Source organism: Peromyscus eremicus, chromosome 2, assembly GCF_949786415.1.
Source record: "Peromyscus eremicus chromosome 2, PerEre_H2_v1, whole genome shotgun sequence".
Taxonomy (NCBI): domain Eukaryota; kingdom Metazoa; phylum Chordata; class Mammalia; order Rodentia; family Cricetidae; genus Peromyscus; species Peromyscus eremicus.
Window position 1 is genome coordinate 65,968,455 of NC_081417.1, and position 20,620 is coordinate 65,989,074.

Below are 20,620 nucleotides of genomic sequence, written 5' to 3' on the forward strand. Positions count from 1 at the left end.
TGTTGTTGTTGACACAGTCCCACTAAGTAGGCTAGGCTGGCCTGAAGCTTAAGATCTTCTTGCCTTTTTCATGCTGGGATCGCCGGCATGCGCCATCCACGCTTGCCTAAAATTGTTTAAAGAAAACCACAAATCTTATCATTCTATACACACCATTGGAGAGTTTTGCCCCAGTAGTTGTCTGTCTACTTATTTATGGTACAGGGGGTGGAACCCAGGGCCTTGAGCATGTAGGCAAGTGCTCAACTGCTGAGCTATATCCCCACCCCCACCTCCTCAGTCCTTGCCTGTGAGTCTGAACCTTGTTCCCCACGGCACTCATGGGCCATTTCATCTTTTCTCTGTGTCCTCAAGTCTCTGCCATGCTGGCCTGGCTGGGGGGTCTGCCCTCCGAACTCAGGCCCGCGTGCGGATGCTGTCTGCCATGCTGGCCTAGCTGGGGGGTCTGCCCTCCGAACTCAGGCCTGCATGCGGATGCTGTCTGCCATGCTGGCCTGGCTGTGGGGTCTGCCCTCCGAACTCAGGCCCACGTGCGGATGCTGTCTGCCATGCTGGCCTGGCTGTGGGGTCTGCCCTCCGAACTCAGGCCCACGTGCGGATGCCGTCTGCCATGCTGGCCTGGCTGTGGGGTCTGCCCTCCGAACTCAGGCCTGCGTGCGGATGCCCTCTGCCATGTGGCCTCCCTGGGAGCACCGCTCTCTCCCTGCAGGCTCGTCAGCTCTGTTGTTGCCCTGCAGTTTCTGAGAAGAGGAGCTCCATCACCCTCCAAGGGCAAGAAGAACACAAGAAGAAGAAGCACCTGAGTGCGCTGGCGAGCTTCCAGCAGGAGATTGAGCAGATAGGGGTGGTGAGGCCCTGCTCTTCTCCTCTCTGTTCTTGTGGCATGCCCTGGGTGGGGAGGTGTGTTGTCATTGTCCCCAGTCTCTCTTCTCCTGCTCACTACCTGGGTGGTCCTCAATGTCTCACCAAAACATAGACGTAGATGGAATCATAAAGGGCATGTTCAAGGGGCTTGTTACAGGAATGTCCTAAGTGTAGGCTCCCCTAACTCTCAGGAAATCCCTGTAAGTCAGAGGCTCTCACCTCATCTTGCAGAGAGGTCCAGAGTCTTACCAGGACAGGTATGAAAGGGGCCGAATCAGAGCTATGCTTGTCTAGCTCCGAAGCCCAGCCTTTGACTCGCAGCCGTCCTGGTGATGGAGAGGCAGAGGGGTCTAAGGACACACCCCAGACCGTTCAGCACTGTGGGATCTGTATTAGTTCCTTTTCTGCGGCTGTGCTAAAACACATGACAGAGGCGACTTATCGTTACAGAGGGACATAACATTGAGGAAGCAGGGCGGCAAGTGACAGGCATGGTGGCAGGAAGCTGAGAGCTCACCCCTCCACGTGCAAGCACAAAGCAGTGAGAGCAGGCAGGAAGGAGGGTGGCACCTTACGCTCTCAAAGCCCACACTCACTGACATAATTCCTCCAACAAGGCCACACCTCTTCAACCTTCACAAACAGCGCCACCCACTGGGGACCAAGTGTTCAAGTGCCTGAGACTCTGGGGGACAGTCAGACCACCACCACAGACTCTTCCATAGTTCCCCACTCTTGGCTCCTGTTCCTCTCTCAACTTCATCTGGAAGGTTCTAAATGAGATCATTTATTCCTTCCACACTCCTTTCTGAGATACAAGCCTGCCTCTCCCACTTCCCTCTTTCCGACTCCCTGTCTTGAATCCCAAGTGCCGGCTGTGTGTCCGAGGCCTTAAGAGCAGACTCCAGTCTTGTCTTCATTATGTCCCAACCAGATGCCAGCCCTGGCATCACCGCCCCTTCACGTCCGTCGGCCTCAATGGTCAGATCCAAAGTAAACGTGGCTTTCTCTCATTCTTTGATTACTGTTCATTGATGACCAGTTAGGGTCGTGAGACGAGGCCGTGACCCACCCCTAGGTACAGTTGAGGAGAGGATTTTATTATAAATATGGGGGAGAGTACAGCCAGAGGCGTCTGGAAGGGTCCAGACTGAACAGGGCTACGAGAGGAAGGGGTTGGTAGGAGAGGAAGAGAGAAAGAAGAGAGAGAGTGAAGAGATAGGACCAAGAGAGGCAGCCACGAGAACCGAGAAAGACGCACCAAGAGGGCCCGGCCCAAATGGCAGGGTTATACAGAGAGAGAAGCCGAGGGAAGGGAAGCAGAGCCCTGGGGCTGGAGAAGTTTAGGGCAGGAGGCGCGGTGAGAAGTGTTGAGAGGAGCCCCGGGTACTGAATGAGCCTGGAGGCCAGGCAGACACCTTGGGATGTTAAGAGGCACCACAGTTAACCATTTGTCCTGAGTTTCTTTGGGAGCTGACAGGCTAAATCAGACGGCAGCCCCTCCTTCAGCTGCTGAGGAGAGCATCAAGGGGCAGCACGCACCACACAGGCACTGCGTCTGGTACGCTGCAAGATGCCCTGGTCCTCTGAGTGACTTCTTCACCAATCCTCAACTCCCCAGGTCCAGATCATGACCCTTCTTGAGACATGATGGGGCGTGGCACCTCGCCCATTACAAGGAGGGCCACCTCCTATCTGGGGTGTTAATGCCCTAACCCTCAGCCTCCTGGCCTGTCGCAGGAGATGGAACCTCTCATCCTGGAGAAAGGGGAGCTTTTTTTGAAAAAGATGTCCGAGACCGATGAGAATGTTGACGAGCTCTTCAAAAAAGTTGAAAATGAACCGGACCTTGAAAACTACACTATTGAGGTAGGGGATCCCTGGTGGCCATGCCTGCCCTTCCTACCTCTCCAGGAAGCCCTGGCCTGACACACTTCCCCTGCGCAGACCCTGATGGAGCTGTGGGAGAAGGTGGCCGAGAGATTCACGCAGCAGAAGCAGGAGATTAAGAACCTAGACCAAGAGCTGTTGGCCCTGGAGGTCTCTCGAGCCGAGAAGGCGAGTTGGCTTTCTCTAGAAGGGTTTGTGGGACATCCCTCTTTTTTCCTGTTAGTGCTCTAGGAACTGAGAGTCACTCACAGTGATGCCTTCTCCTCTCCAGCTAAAGGATGTGTTGAAGAAATATGTTGACATTATAGAGAAGACCGCCTACCTCCTGAAGCCTGATGTATATAGGCTGATAGATAAAGAAGCCATGGTGAGTGGTGTTCTGTGGTGGGGGAGAACATGCCTCAGGGTGTCCTGAGCCTGGTATTCAGGAATGCCTGGTGTCCCTAGGTAACTCAGGTAGGCTTCTTTGGTTGAGAATCAAATCTTTGTAACTGCATTTTCTTTTTTAGGTTTTTAGGGTTTTTTTTTTTTTTTTTTTTTTAGATTTATTTATGTATTATGTACACAGTGTTCTGTCTGCATGTATCCCTGCCCAGCAGAAGAGGGCACCAGATCTCATTATAGATGGTTGTGAGCCACCATGTGGTTGCTGGGAATTGAACTCAGGACCTCTGGAAGAGCAGTCAGTGCTCTTAACCTCTGAGCCATCTCTCCAGCCCTGCAACTGTATTTTCAATAGCAGCCATTGAGGAGTGTGTTCATGGTTTCCTGTTGTCTACGGCTACATGCCCATCACTCAGCCATCACTTCCTGGCCCATGTCCCTACTGTGTGTGTGTGGTGCTATGGGTGCTACACTCTGGGGTTGTTGTCTTAGGGCTTCACTGTCCCAGGGCTCCCCACCCTCAGCAGTCACAGCTGCTGTGGTTTCCTCATTCTTCCTGCCTCTCCTAGCAGCTGTGGTGGCTGTGGATGCACCTGCCTCTTGGCTCTGTCTCTTGACTCCCAGTCTCCCCAACTGCTGTCTGTGACAGGAAGTAAGAAATTCAAGATTATTTATTCATGACGTGTCCGGAGTAATGCCTGACTCTTCTGAGCCTTTCCAGGGCTCTCGCTTGGGTTGCTCAGAGGTGCATTTTGCAATGGTGTTTGTGCAGAGCTGAGCTCACCCTGGGTCTTCAATTGGGATCGCAGTGTTCCCTGCTGGGACGTGTTTGGTGGGTGACAGCAGGGGTCTTGACAATACCAGTCATCCTTATTTTAAAATTTTGTTCTTAAAGAAATACATATTTTTAAATTTGTGTATATGTGCATGTCTCTGTGTGTGTATGTGTGTGTGTTCCTGTGTGGATGTGCTACATGTATGTGAATACTTATAGAGACCAAAAAAAAAAAAAAAAAAAGAAAAGGGCACTGGGTCCCCTGAAGCCGGTGAACCACCCAACATAAGTGCTGGGACTCAAACCAAGTCCTCTGGAGGAGCAGTAAACACTCTTAACCACTGAGCCATCTCTCCGGCCTCTAAATTTAATTTAATTTTTTTTTTTTTTTTTTTTTTTTTTTTTTTTTTGCCTATATGTATGTCTGTATAAGGGCTTCAGTCCCCTGGAACTGGAGTTACAGACAGTTGTGAGCTGCCATGTGGGTGCTGGGAATTGAACTCGGGTCATCTAGAAGAGCAGCCAATGCTCTTAACCACTGAACCATCTCTCCAGCCCCCTAAATTTAATTTTAAATTAGCATATAAAATATGCTTTGCTACAGTGTTTTAAAACATGATTTGCTTTGTTGATCCTCTCCTACCTGGGTCTTGCCCCTCCCTCCCCCACACTGCCTTGCACCCTCCCACCACCCCATTGACCTCCGTTCTGCTTCCTATCACCGGTTCTGTGACTCCTCCCCCTTTCTTAACACCTCTTTCTCCTCTCACGGTCCTCTTTCCGGTTTCACAATTTGTACCTACACTCGCACCCACATGTGTACATTAAACACAGAGAAATACTAAAAGTTAGGGCCACATATGAGAGAATATGTAATACTTGTCTTTCTGAGTCTGGGTCATCTCACCTCGTATAGTAATTTTCATCCTGAAGTCTAGGCTTTGTGTGTCTCTGGAGACCCTCCAGTCTGGATTCTGACTCGGTGTCCCGCTTCCTTCCTGGCGCCCGATCACTTCACTGTTGCCACCTGGCACGTGCTATTCACGCCGTGTGCATTTGTCTCATCCAACTGCAAAGCTCCTCGGCTGTGGTCCTACCCTTCCAGCACGACTGTGGACCTGCAGGGGGAAGACATACTTGCTTAGGCCCCAGCAACTGCTCACTGGCATGAAGCCTCAGGCCCCGCTGGAAAGCCATGCTGGAATTCCTTCCCTCTGAGCCTGACTGGGCCTTCAACTAGCTAGAGGACTTGGGAAATGGGTGGCATTGGGGTTTTTTTTTTACAGGATGGGTTGGGAGCAGTGAGGGGAAGCTGCTCTCATTTTAGCGGTGGGACTGATACAAGGCAAAGGGCGGAATCACGCTGTGCAATAATGGGCTGTTCCTGTGCTGTGCCAGGGACATGCAGATGAGCACTCCTGGCAGGATCAGCTTTGGGTCTGGATTCAGTACCTCTTCAGGTCTGGCTCTCAAAGACATCACATGTGGCTGAGCTCTGATTTTGGAACAAATTTATACACAAGCAGGAAACAGCCAACTGGAGGGCTAGCTCCCCCATTTTTAAGCAGTGACCCACTGTACCTACATTTCTAGGTTGGGGGTTCTGCTATCAGGAACATGATTCAGCCTTCAAAGACGACCCTCGGAGAATGAACAGTGATTCACAGCCGCTTCCTTGTCCCTGGCCTCCAGCACTCCCCATATCTCACCATAGCCTTGCTTCACTTAGCGCCCCCCCACCCCCAACCCCGGTCTCCTACCCAGTCTTTCTGAGCCTTACTCTGGTCAGAGAACTGCCCTGTCTAAAGCCATACCCACCTCTGCCCACAGGCCATGAACCAGGCTCTACTGGGCAACCGGAGGGCCATCGCCCAGCTGTTGGTCAACCTGACTGAAGCCACCCTGCAGCAGGAGCTTGACAATCGCCACCGCTGGCAGGGCCTGGTGGATGCCTGGAAGGCTCTCAAGAAGGAGGCCCTGCAGCAAAGCTTCAGGTCAGTGGAGGCACCCCTCCCGTCCCTTGCCCTTCCACATTCCCACCTACAACTCCCTCCCAGCTACCCGGCTGCTTTTTCCTGCTCTCTTCATCGTTATCTAGAAATGTTATTGTTTTCTATGCCCCCGTATTTAAAGTTAGAAATAGATAAACGCATCAAAAAAGAAACAAAAGTCACCACTGACCCCTCCTAGAAGGAGAGGTACAGCTAAGACTCCAGCACTTTTAGACCCGCAGAGTCCGTTCTGTTTTAGACCTTATTGTTTCGTGAACACTGTTTCACAACTATTCTCTGAGCTCACTATGAATTACTGGAAAGTGTTTATGTAATTGTCTGTATATTTCCACTCTTCTGTATTAGTTATAACCGAGGGTCCTGGGCCTGGAAGGACAGATATCTCTCAGGTGGATACCTCCCACCTTTCAGGAGCACGTGTGTGCTGTGGGATGTCTTTCTGTATGCTATGAATATGAGTTGCTCCCACTGGCTAATAAATAAAGCTGCTTTGGCCTATGGCAAGGCAGCTTAGAGGCAGGCGGGAAATCCAAGCAGACGTACAGAGAGAAGAAAGGAGAAGGCTAGGGAGAGATGCCTAGCCACCACCGAAGTGGCAGGAAGATGCCAGCAGACCGGTCACACCATGGCCATGTGGCAAAACATAGATTAATAGAAATGGGTTAATTTAAGATGAAAGAGCTAGCTAACAAGAAGTCTGCCATAGGCCGTACAGTTTGTAAGTAACATTAAGCCTCTGAGTGATTGTTTTATAAACGGCTGTAGGACCACAGGGCCGAGTGGGACCAGAGAAACTTACCACTCACTACATACGTGTCCTCTGTGGGAGAAAGGAGGAGGGGAGGACCCACCTCTGCATTTGTGTGCTGAGGTCAACCTTGCCCTTCCATGTGACCTTGATGAAGTCCCCAGGGATGCCAAGCCTGCCTCCTCCACACTGTAGGCACCCTAATAGCCCCGCAGTGGGGTCTCAATGATGACTCAGTGAGATACTCTATAAATAGAGCCTGTCTGGGCCCAGGTTTGGGACTGTTACAGAAGTCACCGAGAGCGGTACCGATGGCCACAGCTGACTTTCCTGGACACTTCCCATAATGCAGGGGGCATGGGGCTCAGGGCCTTGTCTGACATCTTTCTGGGTCCTCACAAGTTCCCAATGAGGATGGGTGCTGCCATTAGCTCTGAGTTATAGTCCAAGGCTGGGAGTGGAAGAGGAACTTGTTCTGGGTCACGGGGTCTGAGGTGGGGCCATTACAGCCTGGGTGGTATGGGCCAGGGTCATGGGGCTCAGAGTGTTCTTACCTTCCACTTCTTCCCTCTGTGATTCGGGGTCTGGCTGTCCAGTGAGTTCATGGCTAGCAGTAATATCCAGGAGCCCCCAGCTGTGCAAAAGGAGCTGGACGAAATGCTGAAGAACCAGGAGATCCTTCAAAGAGTGAGGCTGGATCACCTCTGCACCATCTGGTATGGTGTGTAGGAAGGACCACTGGGATCAGCACCTTTGGGGGTCCAGTAGGGAGGCCATGTGGCCTAGATCTTCCCCTAGAACTCTCCCACACCAGGCCACCTCCTGGTGCTGGAGGGCTGGGCTGGCTACCCCAGCCCCTGATGGCAAGGAAGGTCATAGTTCATTTGCTGTGGAAAGAGGCTTACACTGGTCCTGCCAAAGAGCTCACTAGGAAGCAGTGGCCCGGGAGGAGGGAGGAGGGAGGAGAGAGAGGAGGGAGGAGAGAGAGGGGGGAGGAGGGAGGAGAGAGAGGAGGGAGGAGAGAGAGGAGGGAGGAGAGAGAGGAGGGAGGAGAGAGAGGAGGGAGGAGAGAGAGGAGGGAGGAGAGAGAGGAGGGAGGAGAGAGAGGGGGGAGGAGAGAGAGGGGGGAGGAGGGAGGAGAGAGAGGAGGCTGCTTTGGGCCTCATCCTGAGGCACTTTGGAGAGCAGGTAGAAGGCCACAACACTGGGAGGCTGCTGTCACAGGAAGCTCAGGGTCTTTGTGATAGCAACCTTGGGAATAATAACGGGCCTTTCTCTGAGGCTTGTTTGGGGCACCAGGAGATCCCAGCAGGTTCTTCAGCTCCTTCAGTATTTTACTGACAGGATGTTAACTGTGCTGGCCCCTTTGGCAAGTTTTGTGCGTGCAAGGCTTACCGTCATCTCTTCTTTCCCCAGTGACCTCCTGCCCCCCAACTATAGCAAAAACCAGCTGACTGAGTGGTATGATACTCTCACGTCCCTGAACAAGCAGCTTGGTGAGCAATGTCTGTGAGACTTCCAAAACCTTCCAGAACTCTGTCCAAGTAGTAGCTTGTTATAGTCAGCCCTCCATTCATATATCTGAGAAGGCGTGGTAGCCCCTCCATCCAGGGACTTTAGGATGAATGAGCCCTGAAGACCCCTCCTCTACTCACTGCCCAGTCCACAGCCATGCTAGCCACAAATTCTGACCCCTGACATCTGAACCCTGACCCAAGAATGGGGATAGAGACATAAAGTCTCTGCTTAGCTCTCAGGATGGCGCAATGGCCATGTCCCGAGAGTCTTACAGTTGGAGGTATGGGATTAAAGCCCAGTTCTGCTGCATCCTGATGTATGACCATAGGGAAGCCAAGACATCTCATGGCCTCAGTGTCCTCCTCTGTAAAGCAGAAATATGAACAGAACTAATCATGGCCCCTACCTTGTGAATTAATGTCTATTCATAGTGTAGTCCCTAGCTCACAGCAACACGGCTGAACCGTAAATGGTAACTGTTTAGAAGACTCCACATTGAGAGGATCAGGTCACAGCCCATAGCCCAGCTGCCTGGTTTGGAAATAAGTTCAGGACGTGGTCACACTCGTTTGTCCGTTCTCCGGCTGCTTGCTCACTGCAGCAGAGACTGCATGACACAAAGCTGGAAATACTGCCTCAGTCGTTTTGTGGAAGAAGTGGGCCAAGCCTTACTTTAGAAAGTGTAATCATTTTTATATCCTTGAGGTTCACCACAAGCCAGGGAGGCCAGTGGCCACGCACTAGTCCCTCATGTTACTGTGACACAATGCTTGACGAGTAAATGAAGAGAGCAAAGGTCTGTTGCGGCTCAGGGTTCTAGAGGATTTCAAAGGCGTGGGCTGTAAGCAAGATGGTGGGAGCCTGTGGTAGAGACTCCACACATCACAGTGGACCAGGCGGCAGAGAGGGCACTTGAACCAGGGGCAAGGCTGTAACTGTTAAAGGTCCACCCCAATGACCAACTTAGATCAGCTAGGCTTCACCTCCTAAAGGGTCCAAAGCCTTTCAAAATAATGCCACCAGCTGGCAGTGCATTTCAGATTCAAAACTTCCATGTGCACCTTGGTCTTTGTGTCCCAGAAGACCCTCTGAGCCTGAAGCTTCTGCTGGAGATGAACTCCTCAAGTGAGGTCATCCTCTTGGGGTGCTAGGAACTCTCTGAGGAGGGAGACACCAGCCCCTGTCCTGACGAATCTGAGCCGAGCAACCTTCGCTGTGGAAGCTCTTCGCTGAGGGAGAGCTGATTCCCTCTGCAAAGGGAACACCTCTCCTTCTGACTTTCCCCTTCCTCTTGGGAGAGCATCTGACCTTTGACCCATTTTTTTTTTTCTGCCCCTGGAGACACCTACCACATGGACTGCATGACCCTGGTACGATTCCTGTACGAGAAGATTTGGCAGGATTGCCTGGCCTACGTACAGGATTGCAAGGTAGCCTTCCCTTTCTGCAGGCCTGGGAAGAGGAGCGGTGTACTGGACCTGACGGCCCCTCTCCCCCAGCCTTTTCTGCCTGCCCCTTACCCTTCAGCCTCGATGGAGGCTTTTCTTCCTGTGACGCACCAGATGCTCCCTGGTCATTGGGTATTCTGTTTCCTTCTACCTGACTGACCCTGCAGCCTCCAGAGCTTAGCTTGGCACTGTTTCCTCTGGAAGCCCCTGTGAAATGGATTTGTATGTTCATAAGCCATCTCTGTCTTTATCCTTGGCTGTATTCTTCATAGCACTGGGCCTTGTCAAAGACGGCGGCCATATTCTAAGAGCACACCGAGATGCCCCTTCATAGATAGTGTTGACCCTGGCTCCAGCCCCACCGTTCTCTCTGGTCTGCCTGCCTCTGGGCAGGGCAAAGCAGTGAGTTTATTCTCAACCTGTCCAGGACAGTGGCAGATGTTCTGGAACTTGGGAAATAGTTTGTCAAATATCCCCTCCTTGGTAAAAGTGTCTAGTTGAAAAAACCTACAGAAGCCTGGGCATTTTGAAAAGTTCTGAGTCCCAAGAGCCTGCCTGCTATTCTCCAGACACCTCTGGCCAGCCCTGCTCTGCACCCTCCCCATCCAGGAGCAGAATGAAAGGGAGTCAGTGTGCCACTTGCAGCCCTGGGGGGGCTCTGAAGCAGCTCGTTGCCAGCCGAGGGTTTCACAGCTCTGCCTTGCTCTCCCACCCTGCAGAAGCAGCTGCTGGACTGGAAAGCTTTCTCGGAAGCAGAAGCAGAGAGCCTGGTGAATCCAACCTTCTATCTGATGGTGGGGGAGTTCCAGAGCAAGGTGGAGAAGAAGCTGGAGCTCCTGGATGTATGTACAGGGGTGCTGGGGACCCTCAAGGGGGGGCACCTCTCTGGAGTACTGCGTGCAAATCCTAGAAGTCTAGGGTGTCCCCGGTGTGTCCACTCCTGGCCCTCACCTGTCCCCTCTTGCACAGGCCTCCTGTACTAACGACACCAGATCATCCTCTGGGTCCTGGAAACCACCCCGACGTCAGGGCTGCTCAGGCTTGGGAAAGCCTCTTGGGTCATAAGTGTACCGGAGCCACTGCTGGCCCCTGTGCTGAAGGCTGGGGAAGGCAAGGAGCTCCCAGCCCTGAGAGATTTATGGTCTTGATCTAGAGCCAGCACGCCTTTCTGTGAAGGGCCAGGTAGTAATTGTGTTAGGCTTGGTGGGCCACAGGTGTCTGTCACAACTTGTCACATGTATCAACCTAAGGAATGTAGAAACAAAGGATGTGGATGTGTTCCGATGCCTTTATTAGAGGCCAGGATTTGAAGTTCATTTAATTTTCATGTTATTTTTTTCCCCAACTCCTTTTGATTTGTTTTAAAAATTGTTTAAAAATTGGAGAATCTGTGCTTAGCTCACAAGTCCAAAACCAAAGCAGATGGAGGGCCAAATTTACCCTGCAGCCTAGCCTACCAGACTCTGTCCCAGATGAGGGCATACAACCTGTGCATTTCTGTGTCTTGTATGTGTGGTGCAGGCCATCAAACTCAACTCCTCACCTCTGCTAAGAAAGCTCTCTGCCAGTGAGCTATCTCCAGTCCTAACATGCAGGGCTTTTCCAAAATCTTTAGATTTATTTTATTTAATATATGAATGTTTTGCCTACATGCATGTACGTGCACCATGTACGTGCCTGGTGCCTGAGGAGGCCAGATGAGGGCATCAGAGAACTGGGGCTATGAATGGTTGTGAGCCACCCTGTGGCTGCTGGGAACCTAACCCAGGTCCTCTGAAAGAGCACCAGGTACTCTTAACCATTGAGCCATCTCTCCAGCCCCTGACACACAGTTTTCAAAAGGTGAAGTTGTATGTGAGATTTTTAACAGCAGGCACGGAATTGTACCCAGATGCTAAGAGACAGAGTGTTCTTAGAGAAAGAATTGCAGGTTGAGGTGGTTCGGTCCAGCTACCCCACGCAGGCAAGGCCAGGAGCCTGTCTTAGTTAGGGTTTCTATTGCTAACACACCATGATCAAATCACCTCAGGGAGGAAAGGGTCTATTTTATTTACACTTCCACATTGCAGTCCATCATTGAGAGAAATTGGCAGAAACTCAGACAGGAGTTTCTGGAAACAGGAGCTGAAGCAGAGGCCGTGAGGGACTTACTGGCTGGCTCCCCATGGTCTGCTTAGCTTGCTTTCTTATACAGTGCAGGACCACCTGTCCATGGGGTGGTAGCACCATTAACAGTGGGCTGAGCCTGCCCACATCAATCATTAATCAAGAAAATACTCAACAGACTTTCCTATGGGCCCATCTTTTTTTTTTTTTTTTAAATGTCAAATGCCATTTATTGAAGGAGGGAAGAGGTCTTAAATACAGACTTACAGCACAATGGGAGAACCCCAGAGGGCAGAAGTTCGCTACAGATGTTTTATAATCTTGCATCTAAGCTGTTAATGCCCAATATGCAGGATACACAGACAAGGAACTTCCCTTAAGCATTCAGGAGGGTGGAACCCGGCAGGGAATTAGCATAGGGAGGATATCAAGGTCAAGGTCAGCAAGGAAGGCAACAGTTACCCAAAATGGGGGCCAGGGCCCTACAAGTCCCCCTTTTACTAAAAAATGAGCTTCTGATTTAGGCTGTGTGGGCCGTCAGCAGGTCACCTTACCCGTCATGGAGACGCCTGCCCAGGCCACACAGGTGCTCTGTCTTAGGTTGGTGAGCACCCTATGGGCCCATCTTATGGAGGTGTTATCTCAACTGAGAGTCTCATTTCTCAGATGACTATAGCGTGTGTCAAGGCGACGCAAAACTAACCAACACAGAGCCTAAAGCTGACTTTGAGGGACGGTGTTCAGGTAGTAACTTCTGTCTTTGGAGACAAGGCCCTGTGGACAGGTCGTCCTTGGGGCCTGGGCTAGTCTGTCCTCCAGGTAACCTTCTCTGTGTTCTACCCTGCAGAGCTCCTTCGAAGCCTTGGCCAAGCAGACAGAATTGCAGAGCGCGGACCTCTTCCGGTACTTCCAGGAGGCTGTGAGGCTGTGGGAGGGGCACCAAAGTGTTCTGTTGTCCCAAGAGCTGGAGCTGGAGAAGAGGATAGAGCAACATCGACAGAGGCACAACCAGGAGAACCAGGTGCCCCAAACCGGGGGCCGTGTGGGGAGCTGTGGGCTGGACCCAGACTGCGGGGCCGTGTAGGGACTGTGGGCTGGACCCAGACTGCGGGGGCCATGTGGGGAGCTGTGGGCTGGACCCAGACTGCGGGGCCCTGTGGGGAGCTGTGGGCTGGACCCAGACTGCGGGGGCCATGTGGGGAGCTGTGGGCTGGACCCAGACTGCGGGGCCCTGTGGGGAGCTGTGGGCTGGACCCAGACTGCGGGGCCGTGTTGGGACTGTGGGCTGGACCCAGACTGCGGGGCCGTGTAGGGACTGTGGGCTGGACCCAGACTGCGGGGGGCCATGTGGGGAGCTGTGGGCTGGACCCAGACTGCGGGGCCCTGTGGGGAGCTGTGGGCTGGACCCAGACTGCGGGGCCCTGTGGGGAGCTGTGGGCTGGACCCAGACTGCGGGGGCCATGTGGGGAGCTGTGGGCTGGACCCAGACTGCGGGGCCCTGTGGGGAGCTGTGGTGTGGGGAGCTGTGGGCTGGACCCAGACTGCGGGGGCCGTGTGGGGAGCTGTGGGCTGGACCCAGACTGCTGCTTTGGGCTTTCAGATTAACAATAACAACAAACAAACAAACAAACAAAAAACAACCCACCATAAACAAAAAATGAAGTGAAAATTGACTCAAATGTAAAACCCTTAAATTGCAAAATGTATGTGCATGGAGGCACCAAGGCTTGCCTTGATCTTGGGGGGAAATGGGGGGAGCAAGAAGAAGGATCCTGAACCAGGCCAGAGCTTGTGGTAGGTCTTGTGAATCAAGCCTGTTTCTAAGAGTGTGCACAAGCAATAGAGACAGAAAGACAGACTGACTGATTGAATGGGAAGAAATCTGGGTGGTTAAAGTAACATGACCTGGTGCTGGTGGAGTAGTTCAGCAGGTAGACGTGATTGCATGCAGGGCTTCATGACGTGAGTTCAATCCCTGGTTCCCATAAAGTGTCAGGAGGAGGCTTCTTCCAAGAATTGCCCTCTGACCTTCACATGCCTGGAAACACACACACACACACACACACACACACACACACACACACAAACCATAAAGGATTAAGTAAATAAATGATAAGAAAATGAACAAGATGATCAAAGTATAATTTCACGAGCCACAGCTTACTGCTGGCCAAAGAGAATGAAATTTTCCCCACAGTGTTGAAAGAAGACCACAGCGTGACAAATCTCCCAAGGACTGCATGTGATAGACAGGTGCCCTGCCCCCACTGTGAACTCCAGAATTACTAATACGCAGTTGTTCGAGTAGGGGAAAAGCAGACCTTTGCCTAATTAAAGACTATGGTGGATCTTTTATGAGAAGTTTCTCAGGGGAAACTGGCTACACCCCGCCCCCAACATGACAAGTAAGGCTGCTTCCTTCTGAGGAGAGGCAGCGTCAGCCAGTGGCTTCAGAGCTCCCGGTCTACAGGGGAGTAGCTGACAGTGATGCCTGTCACATCCTGAGCTCACCGAGTATCTAATGCTTGAGATCGTAAGCCTTTTGAAGTCCCAGTCGTGGAGGTTGCGAACTCGCCTATGCGGTCTGATAAAGTGAGGTATAGGGAGCATTTCAGGGAGCTGGCTCCAAGTTGTCACTTACAGATGCCTCAGAAATGTGTAGTGCGGGCTTGACTCTAGCGCCAAGGCCCAAGAGAAATGTCCCTGAAGTGGTTCTTCTGAGGTGGGTCCTTGGGGAGGTGGGTGGGGACAAAAGAAGATTCCAGGAACAGAGCCTGCCAGTGTGTGCTGGAGAGAGCCAGGGCGGTCACAGACTTGGTCCTCCTCCCAGGCTTTCTGCCTACACCTTAGCTCTGGAGAACGTGGGATCTGCATGTCACTAACACTCTGCCACCTCTGGACACTCACCTGTGCCTCTCTTGTTTTGGGAATGGCTGCCAGACCCAAGAGATCACCCTCGATAAGCTTTTAGACCAACTGAGGCAGCAGAGCCAAGAAGAGACGCTGAAGGTGCACCTGGAAAAGGCCAAGACTTTTCTGAAGAACATGAAGTCCAGGTAGGCTGACCAGACCTCAGAAGACAGGAGGAGATGGCCGGGATTCATAACTAAGGGAACACCCTGTAGCACAGGAGACCAGAGCTATGATCAGCAAACTCAGATAAAAGCCGTGCCCTCAACACTGGAGAACATTAACAATCCTTTGCTCCTCACCCAGGAACCCATAGAATTTCCTAGGGAGAACTGTGGCAAGTTTGTAGTGAGAAACGTCAAGGCCAAGAACCTGGGTTCCCTGTTAAATGTAAACATGCATACTCTTTGTTGAAGGGACAGAAAAGTCAACTTCTGCAAACAGAGATGTCTCCCTCATTCTTACCCCGCTGTTCTTTTGCATGAGCATGCACATTTATGGACACAGATACATACCAATACAGGGTTTTAAAAATAAAGGATGAGTTATATAATGCAAATTATTCTGTAATTATAGATCTATTTTTAAGTGACCGTGTAGAATTTACTACTATAATTACTTCTAAGATACTTGGCCATATGTCAGCCTTCTCGTGATTAGCTTTTTCTCCATACAGAATTACTAACAGTTCTCTGTGAACTGCATTATATTTTTGTGCCTCTGTACAGCTGATTCTGTAAGGACCACTCACAGAAATAGACCCACCTTCCATCTGATTGCTGCATATAGATCTGGGAGTTTATCTTTGGGTAACTAAGTAAGCTCCTGAACCTGTTTACTTTGCCTGAGAAACAGATAACATTTCTGAGCCTGGTGGTGTTTGAGGGTTTGATGGAATACTGTCGATTAAGTTCAAGGACAGAGTTAGGATCATGGACAGGAAAAGTGAGCCCACATTACAAATGAAAAACTCCCCAGATTCTCTACAAAGAGCATGTGCTCCTTGTATGATCAGGAAAATAGTACAGTAGTCCAAGGACTGCTCCTATGAGAAGAACAGCCACCCGACAGATCTATACAATGCAGTTGCCAGAGGGAGACCTGGGGGCACAGCTCCAGCGAGGGTCTCCCACAGAGTTCCCCTTCCTCCCTCCCAGGTATGAATGTTTTCACGTCCTTCTGACCAAAGAAGTGATGGAGTACCCAGGGTTCGTACTCAAAGAACTCAACTGCTACAGCTTCACCCTCAGCCGACACTTCTTCATTCGTGAAATCTTCGAACAGGTATCAAGGACAGATGGTACACCTGGGCCACTCAGTAAGTAGGACAGGGGAGAGGATGGCTTTCTGTCTGGTCTGCCCACAGTGGGCAGCATCATTCCCCAGGCAGGCCATTTTAAGCCATTTGGAAGCCGTCCTTAATCCTGCAAAGTAGGAAACCATGTCAGAATGTCAAGGGTGAAGAGACCGAACAGAGACCTTCTCGTTTTCGAAGGGTCAGGGGCTAGGAAGTGGCTCAGCAGCTCTGTAGTGTTTGCTGGGCGAGTGGGAAAACTCAAGTTCAAATCCCAGAGCCCACACAAAGCCAGACACAGTAGCCCACATCTGTAGTTCTGGTGCTTCTATGGGGAGATGAGAGTCAGAGGCAGGAGGATCCCCAGAAGCTCAGAAGCCAGCTAGTGTGATATACACTGCAGTGAACAGTAAGGAGACCCTGTCTTGAGGGGGAAGGTGAGGACTGGCACCCAAGACGGTTCTCTGAGATGCACATGTGTGCCCCTCCCCCCCACAGTGACCCCCCCCTTTCTCTCTCTCTCTGTCTCACATACATTTATGATAGATAGGCTCCAACCTTAAAGTGAAAAGTCTAATTTCTATAATGCTTTGTGTTCCATTCATGATGTCTCTCACTGGCACATGATTCTACTAAAATTAAGCCAGGACCCATTTCCTCTTCCCTCGGATGTTTCTTACCAGCTCTATCCCATCAGAAGCAGCTCACCCATGATCATGTTAATCAGGCTCATTCTGTCCGCCCTCCCTGGGCACCAGTGTAGCCGGTTCACCCCGCTGCTCACCATTTCCTCTGGGTTTACTTCTGAGACTGTGTCAGAATGAGCCCTGATTCTGTTACCTAGTGCTTACCATCAGGGTGTGCTAGTCTGCTGGGAATTAGGGAAAGAAAGTGTTTGCCTGGACTAAAGACACATGGATTGCCCCAGTGAATGGAGTTGGTCACGGCACATCAGAGCCTTTTTACCTAAAGAGTCATGAAGCTTTAGTAACTGTGTTCTGCAGAAAGGCTTTGCTGGCCCTGTAGTGACTTGTGTTTTTTCCTTGTAGAATTTGAGTGGGGAAGTGACTTTCAAGTTCAGGCAACCAGGTAAGACAACCTGAGCCCGGGCCTCCCTGCCATCACTCCAGTACATCTGTGGGTGGGGGCCTCAGTCCAGGCAACACTGGTCGCTGTCTGCTTATCCTTTACTACTGGTCACCAACAGAAACCCACGAAAAGGTCTTCATGCAGAGAGTAAGTAAGCTGAAGAGAAAACACAGGGCGAGAGTGGAAATCCGCAAAGCTGAAGAAAGCCCAGGTCAGGAGACAGGTTCCGAGAAGCCAGCAGAGGAGACGGAAGAGGAAGCGGGGGAAGAGATGGAACCCATCATGGCTGGAGAGGCACGGGGCCACCGGGACAAGTTCCCACAGAGTGACAGGACAGAAGAGTCTATCCAAGAGACTGAAGAAATGCGGAGCATGAAAGAGACTTTCTCAGAGTCATCCCTGGAACCAGAAAATGTGAAGTCTCAAGAAGAGCAGGAGGGGATAGAGGCAGATGAAGAGGAGGAGGAAGAGGAGGAGAAGGAGGAGGAGCATAAAGAGGAAGAGGAGGAGGAGAATAAGGGAGAAGAGGAGGAAATAAAAGAGGAGAAGGAAGAGGAGGAAGAGAAGGAGGAGGAAGAAGAGGAGGAAATAAGGGAGGAAGAGGAAGACGAGGAGGAGGACTCTGAGGATATGAATGAAGAGGTGACGGAGTACTTTCAAGAGAGCTTACTTATGGGTCAGGTAAGCCAGCCCCTGGCTCGTTGTTGGGTATGAAGGAAGTCTGCTGTGTTTATCCTATGCATATATTCAGATAAGCTGGGGACCCCAACGGCCCAGGCTCTACAGAGGTCCAGATAAAGAGCTACAGGAGTATTTATTCCTTTCTATCTTTGTCAACAAAGATCTGGTTCTTCCTTCACAGCAATAAGTTTTAAAATTTGCCTTCCTTTTCTCATGCCCCTACAGCCTCTTCTGGAGTCATCTTTCACATGGCTTTCTTTATTTCTCCCTGGGGTCTCTTTCTTACCTCCTGTTTATTGCACAGATTGCCTCAGTCTCTCCTACTTCAACCCTTCTCTCTTCCTGTTTACCATATATATAAAACAAAACATTCAGGAAAAGCTCCCCTTGATGGGTAGTTTTAATTGTCAGCTTGATATAACCTAGAATCGTCTAGAAAGAGTCTCAGTGAGAGACTGTCTATATCAGGTTGGCCTGTGGGCATGTCTACCTTACATTAATTGATATGGGAAGACCCAGCCCACGGTGGGCGGCATCATCCCCCAGGCAGGGTATTTTAAACTGTGTAAGAGTGGAGAAATCGAGCTGAGCGTAAGTAAGCAGATGAGCAGATGCACATTCATTCCTCTCTGTTCTTGTCTGTGGATGTGATGGGACAAACTGCGTCAGCCTCCTGCTGCTTTGACTTCCTGTCTGTAACCCGGAACTGGGAGCTAAAATAAACTCTTTCTCCCCTAAGTTGCTTTTGGTCAGGATGTTTTATCATAACAATAGGAAATGCAACTAGGACCTCCTATTTGAGGGTTGGCAAGTAGCTCATTGTTAATGAACCTTGTCTTCAAAACACACCCAAATGCACAAAACCATATTCTGTGGTGTGCAGAATTCTATGGTGCAGAATGACAGAAGACATATTTCCTATATTGCTGTGGAAGAACTGGTACATAGGACTTTTTTATAATTCCAAACTCAAATGTTCACACATGTGTTGAGAAAAGAAGATTGGAGGCCATAGGTAAAAATGACAAGCAGTGAAAGGTGTGCCATCACTACTCAGTCTCAGCCAACAGTGTTGTTCGGTGCTGTTTTAAAGAATGGGGAGCTGAGATTTATATGTGAAACCTCTCCATTTTAAAACCGCTGAGGATGTAGTTCAGGGATCCAGTGCTCACATGCAATAGGTCCTGAGGTCAGAAGAGGAGGTTAGGGAAGGCTCGCGTTGGCTGTTTGGACCTCAGGGGCTCAGTCTGTGATGTCACGTGCATCGGCTGATGGTTGATTTTCAAGTCTCGTGCTCTGGATAGGCTGAAGACAAGGAAGAGAGCCTGGAGGAGATGGCCTATGATGAAATGGAGTTTTTCACAACCGCGAGTGGGAACACTTACTTTGCCTTCCTGTCTGTGGAAGATGAACAAAGGATACACACAAGGCCGAATTCCTACCACCTTGTGCTCTTCCACGACGCATTCAGCACCAAGTACGTAGAACAAGTGACTGTTCCTCACAAACTCATCGTGAAAGTGAAGAAACGGTGAGTGGAAACGGTCGCATTCACATTCTCTTACTCTGAACTTTCTGCATGAGGTGATAGAACTAAAGATTCACTTTAGCTAGAAAACTTAAAAGCTTAGGTAACAGAGAGAGGGTAGGGGTGAGAAAACACCATAGAAAATCTCAAATGTCCCAGAATGCTCCACAGACATGGATATCCTTGGTGAGTGTAACCCCTGTGCCCTTCTCAGGGTGCTCTGTTGGTCTGGGCTGTGTCATAGAAATACTTTCCCCAAGCCATCTACTTCTGGCTTCTAATTCCTAGTATATCTATGACTTTAAAGTTTCTTTTATTTTTGTAAGATTTATTTATTTTATGTGTATGAGTGTTTGCCTGTATGTATGTATGTATGTATGTATGTATGTATGTATCATGTGTATACAGTGCCTATGGAGGTCAGAAGAGGGTACCAGAACCCCAAGAACTGGGGTCACACATGGTTAACTATTTTCTGAGTTCTCAGAACCAAACCAAGGAGCACTACAACAGTACAACAGTACTCCTAACCACTGAGCCATCTCTCCAGCCCCTCATATTTCTTAAAAAAAAAAGCTCTATAGATACAAGCCAAAGGCATGCTACATCTCGTGTGGCATTTTGTAGTGATCAACACAGAAAATGGAAAAGAACTGTGAACAGTGGAGGAATGACCTGTGGTCTTAAAAAAAAAAAAAAAAAAAAAAAAAAAAGACTCTGTAGCCCAGTGTTCTGTGGTCTGTTCCTAAGGAGATGTGAAGAAATGTAGAACCACGATGTCTTTTAACCTTTGAGCTCTTCTGAACTTGACAGCCTTCTCTGTGAGAGCCAAAGTTTGGAAACCGCCCAGCAGGAGTCTTAGTGGATGGATGGTGTCCATCCATTCAATGAGATAACATGTGCATGGGGAACAAATGAGGTACGAGAGCACAAAGTACTGTGGGTCTCAGTATGGCCGATCGACTGGTCTTGATTGCTGCCAGAGATGACTGCTCCTCTCTCCCCAGGATCCGAGCTGGCTTCTTTGAGCACCTGGAGAAGTGGTTTGACCAGTGTGCCCTCAATGCTCGCATCATTGTGGCTGCCAAGGTTGACGAACTGGACTCAGAACTGGAGCTGCGTCTGCACCTGCACAAGCCAAGACTCCAGCACGTGGAGAAGGATATTCACAACGTCAGAGCAGGTTAGAGCCATCCTGGGGAGGTCCACTTGTCCCCAGACATCCCCTACAGGGTCTACTGACCCATGAACTCATCCTTTTTATTTGTTCTTTTTAAATGCCCCCAGTTTACCTGTGTAATGATAGGCTGTCATCACACTTGGAAGGCATGCCCAGAATCAGCATATGAGATTTTAAAATCCTCCTCCCTTCC

General features: G+C 50.4%; 1 protein-coding gene across 1 annotated transcript in view; it reads left to right on the top strand.

Moving 5' to 3' along the window:
* The window catches only part of Ccdc180 (coiled-coil domain containing 180), a 55,361-nt gene that overhangs the window by 577 nt on the left and 34,164 nt on the right, over window positions 1-20,620 (top strand). Inside the window, exons 2-17 of the mRNA XM_059255799.1 lie at window positions 738-847; window positions 2,605-2,733; window positions 2,812-2,922; window positions 3,026-3,121; window positions 5,744-5,907; window positions 7,270-7,389; window positions 8,090-8,169; window positions 9,533-9,621; window positions 10,359-10,481; window positions 12,593-12,766; window positions 14,686-14,801; window positions 15,813-15,939; window positions 16,999-17,038; window positions 17,157-17,719; window positions 19,024-19,250; window positions 20,255-20,430. Of these exons, the coding sequence (XP_059111782.1) occupies window positions 738-847; window positions 2,605-2,733; window positions 2,812-2,922; window positions 3,026-3,121; window positions 5,744-5,907; window positions 7,270-7,389; window positions 8,090-8,169; window positions 9,533-9,621; window positions 10,359-10,481; window positions 12,593-12,766; window positions 14,686-14,801; window positions 15,813-15,939; window positions 16,999-17,038; window positions 17,157-17,719; window positions 19,024-19,250; window positions 20,255-20,430 (2,445 nt within the window). The remainder of the gene's footprint in view (window positions 1-737; window positions 848-2,604; window positions 2,734-2,811; window positions 2,923-3,025; window positions 3,122-5,743; window positions 5,908-7,269; window positions 7,390-8,089; window positions 8,170-9,532; window positions 9,622-10,358; window positions 10,482-12,592; window positions 12,767-14,685; window positions 14,802-15,812; window positions 15,940-16,998; window positions 17,039-17,156; window positions 17,720-19,023; window positions 19,251-20,254; window positions 20,431-20,620) is intronic.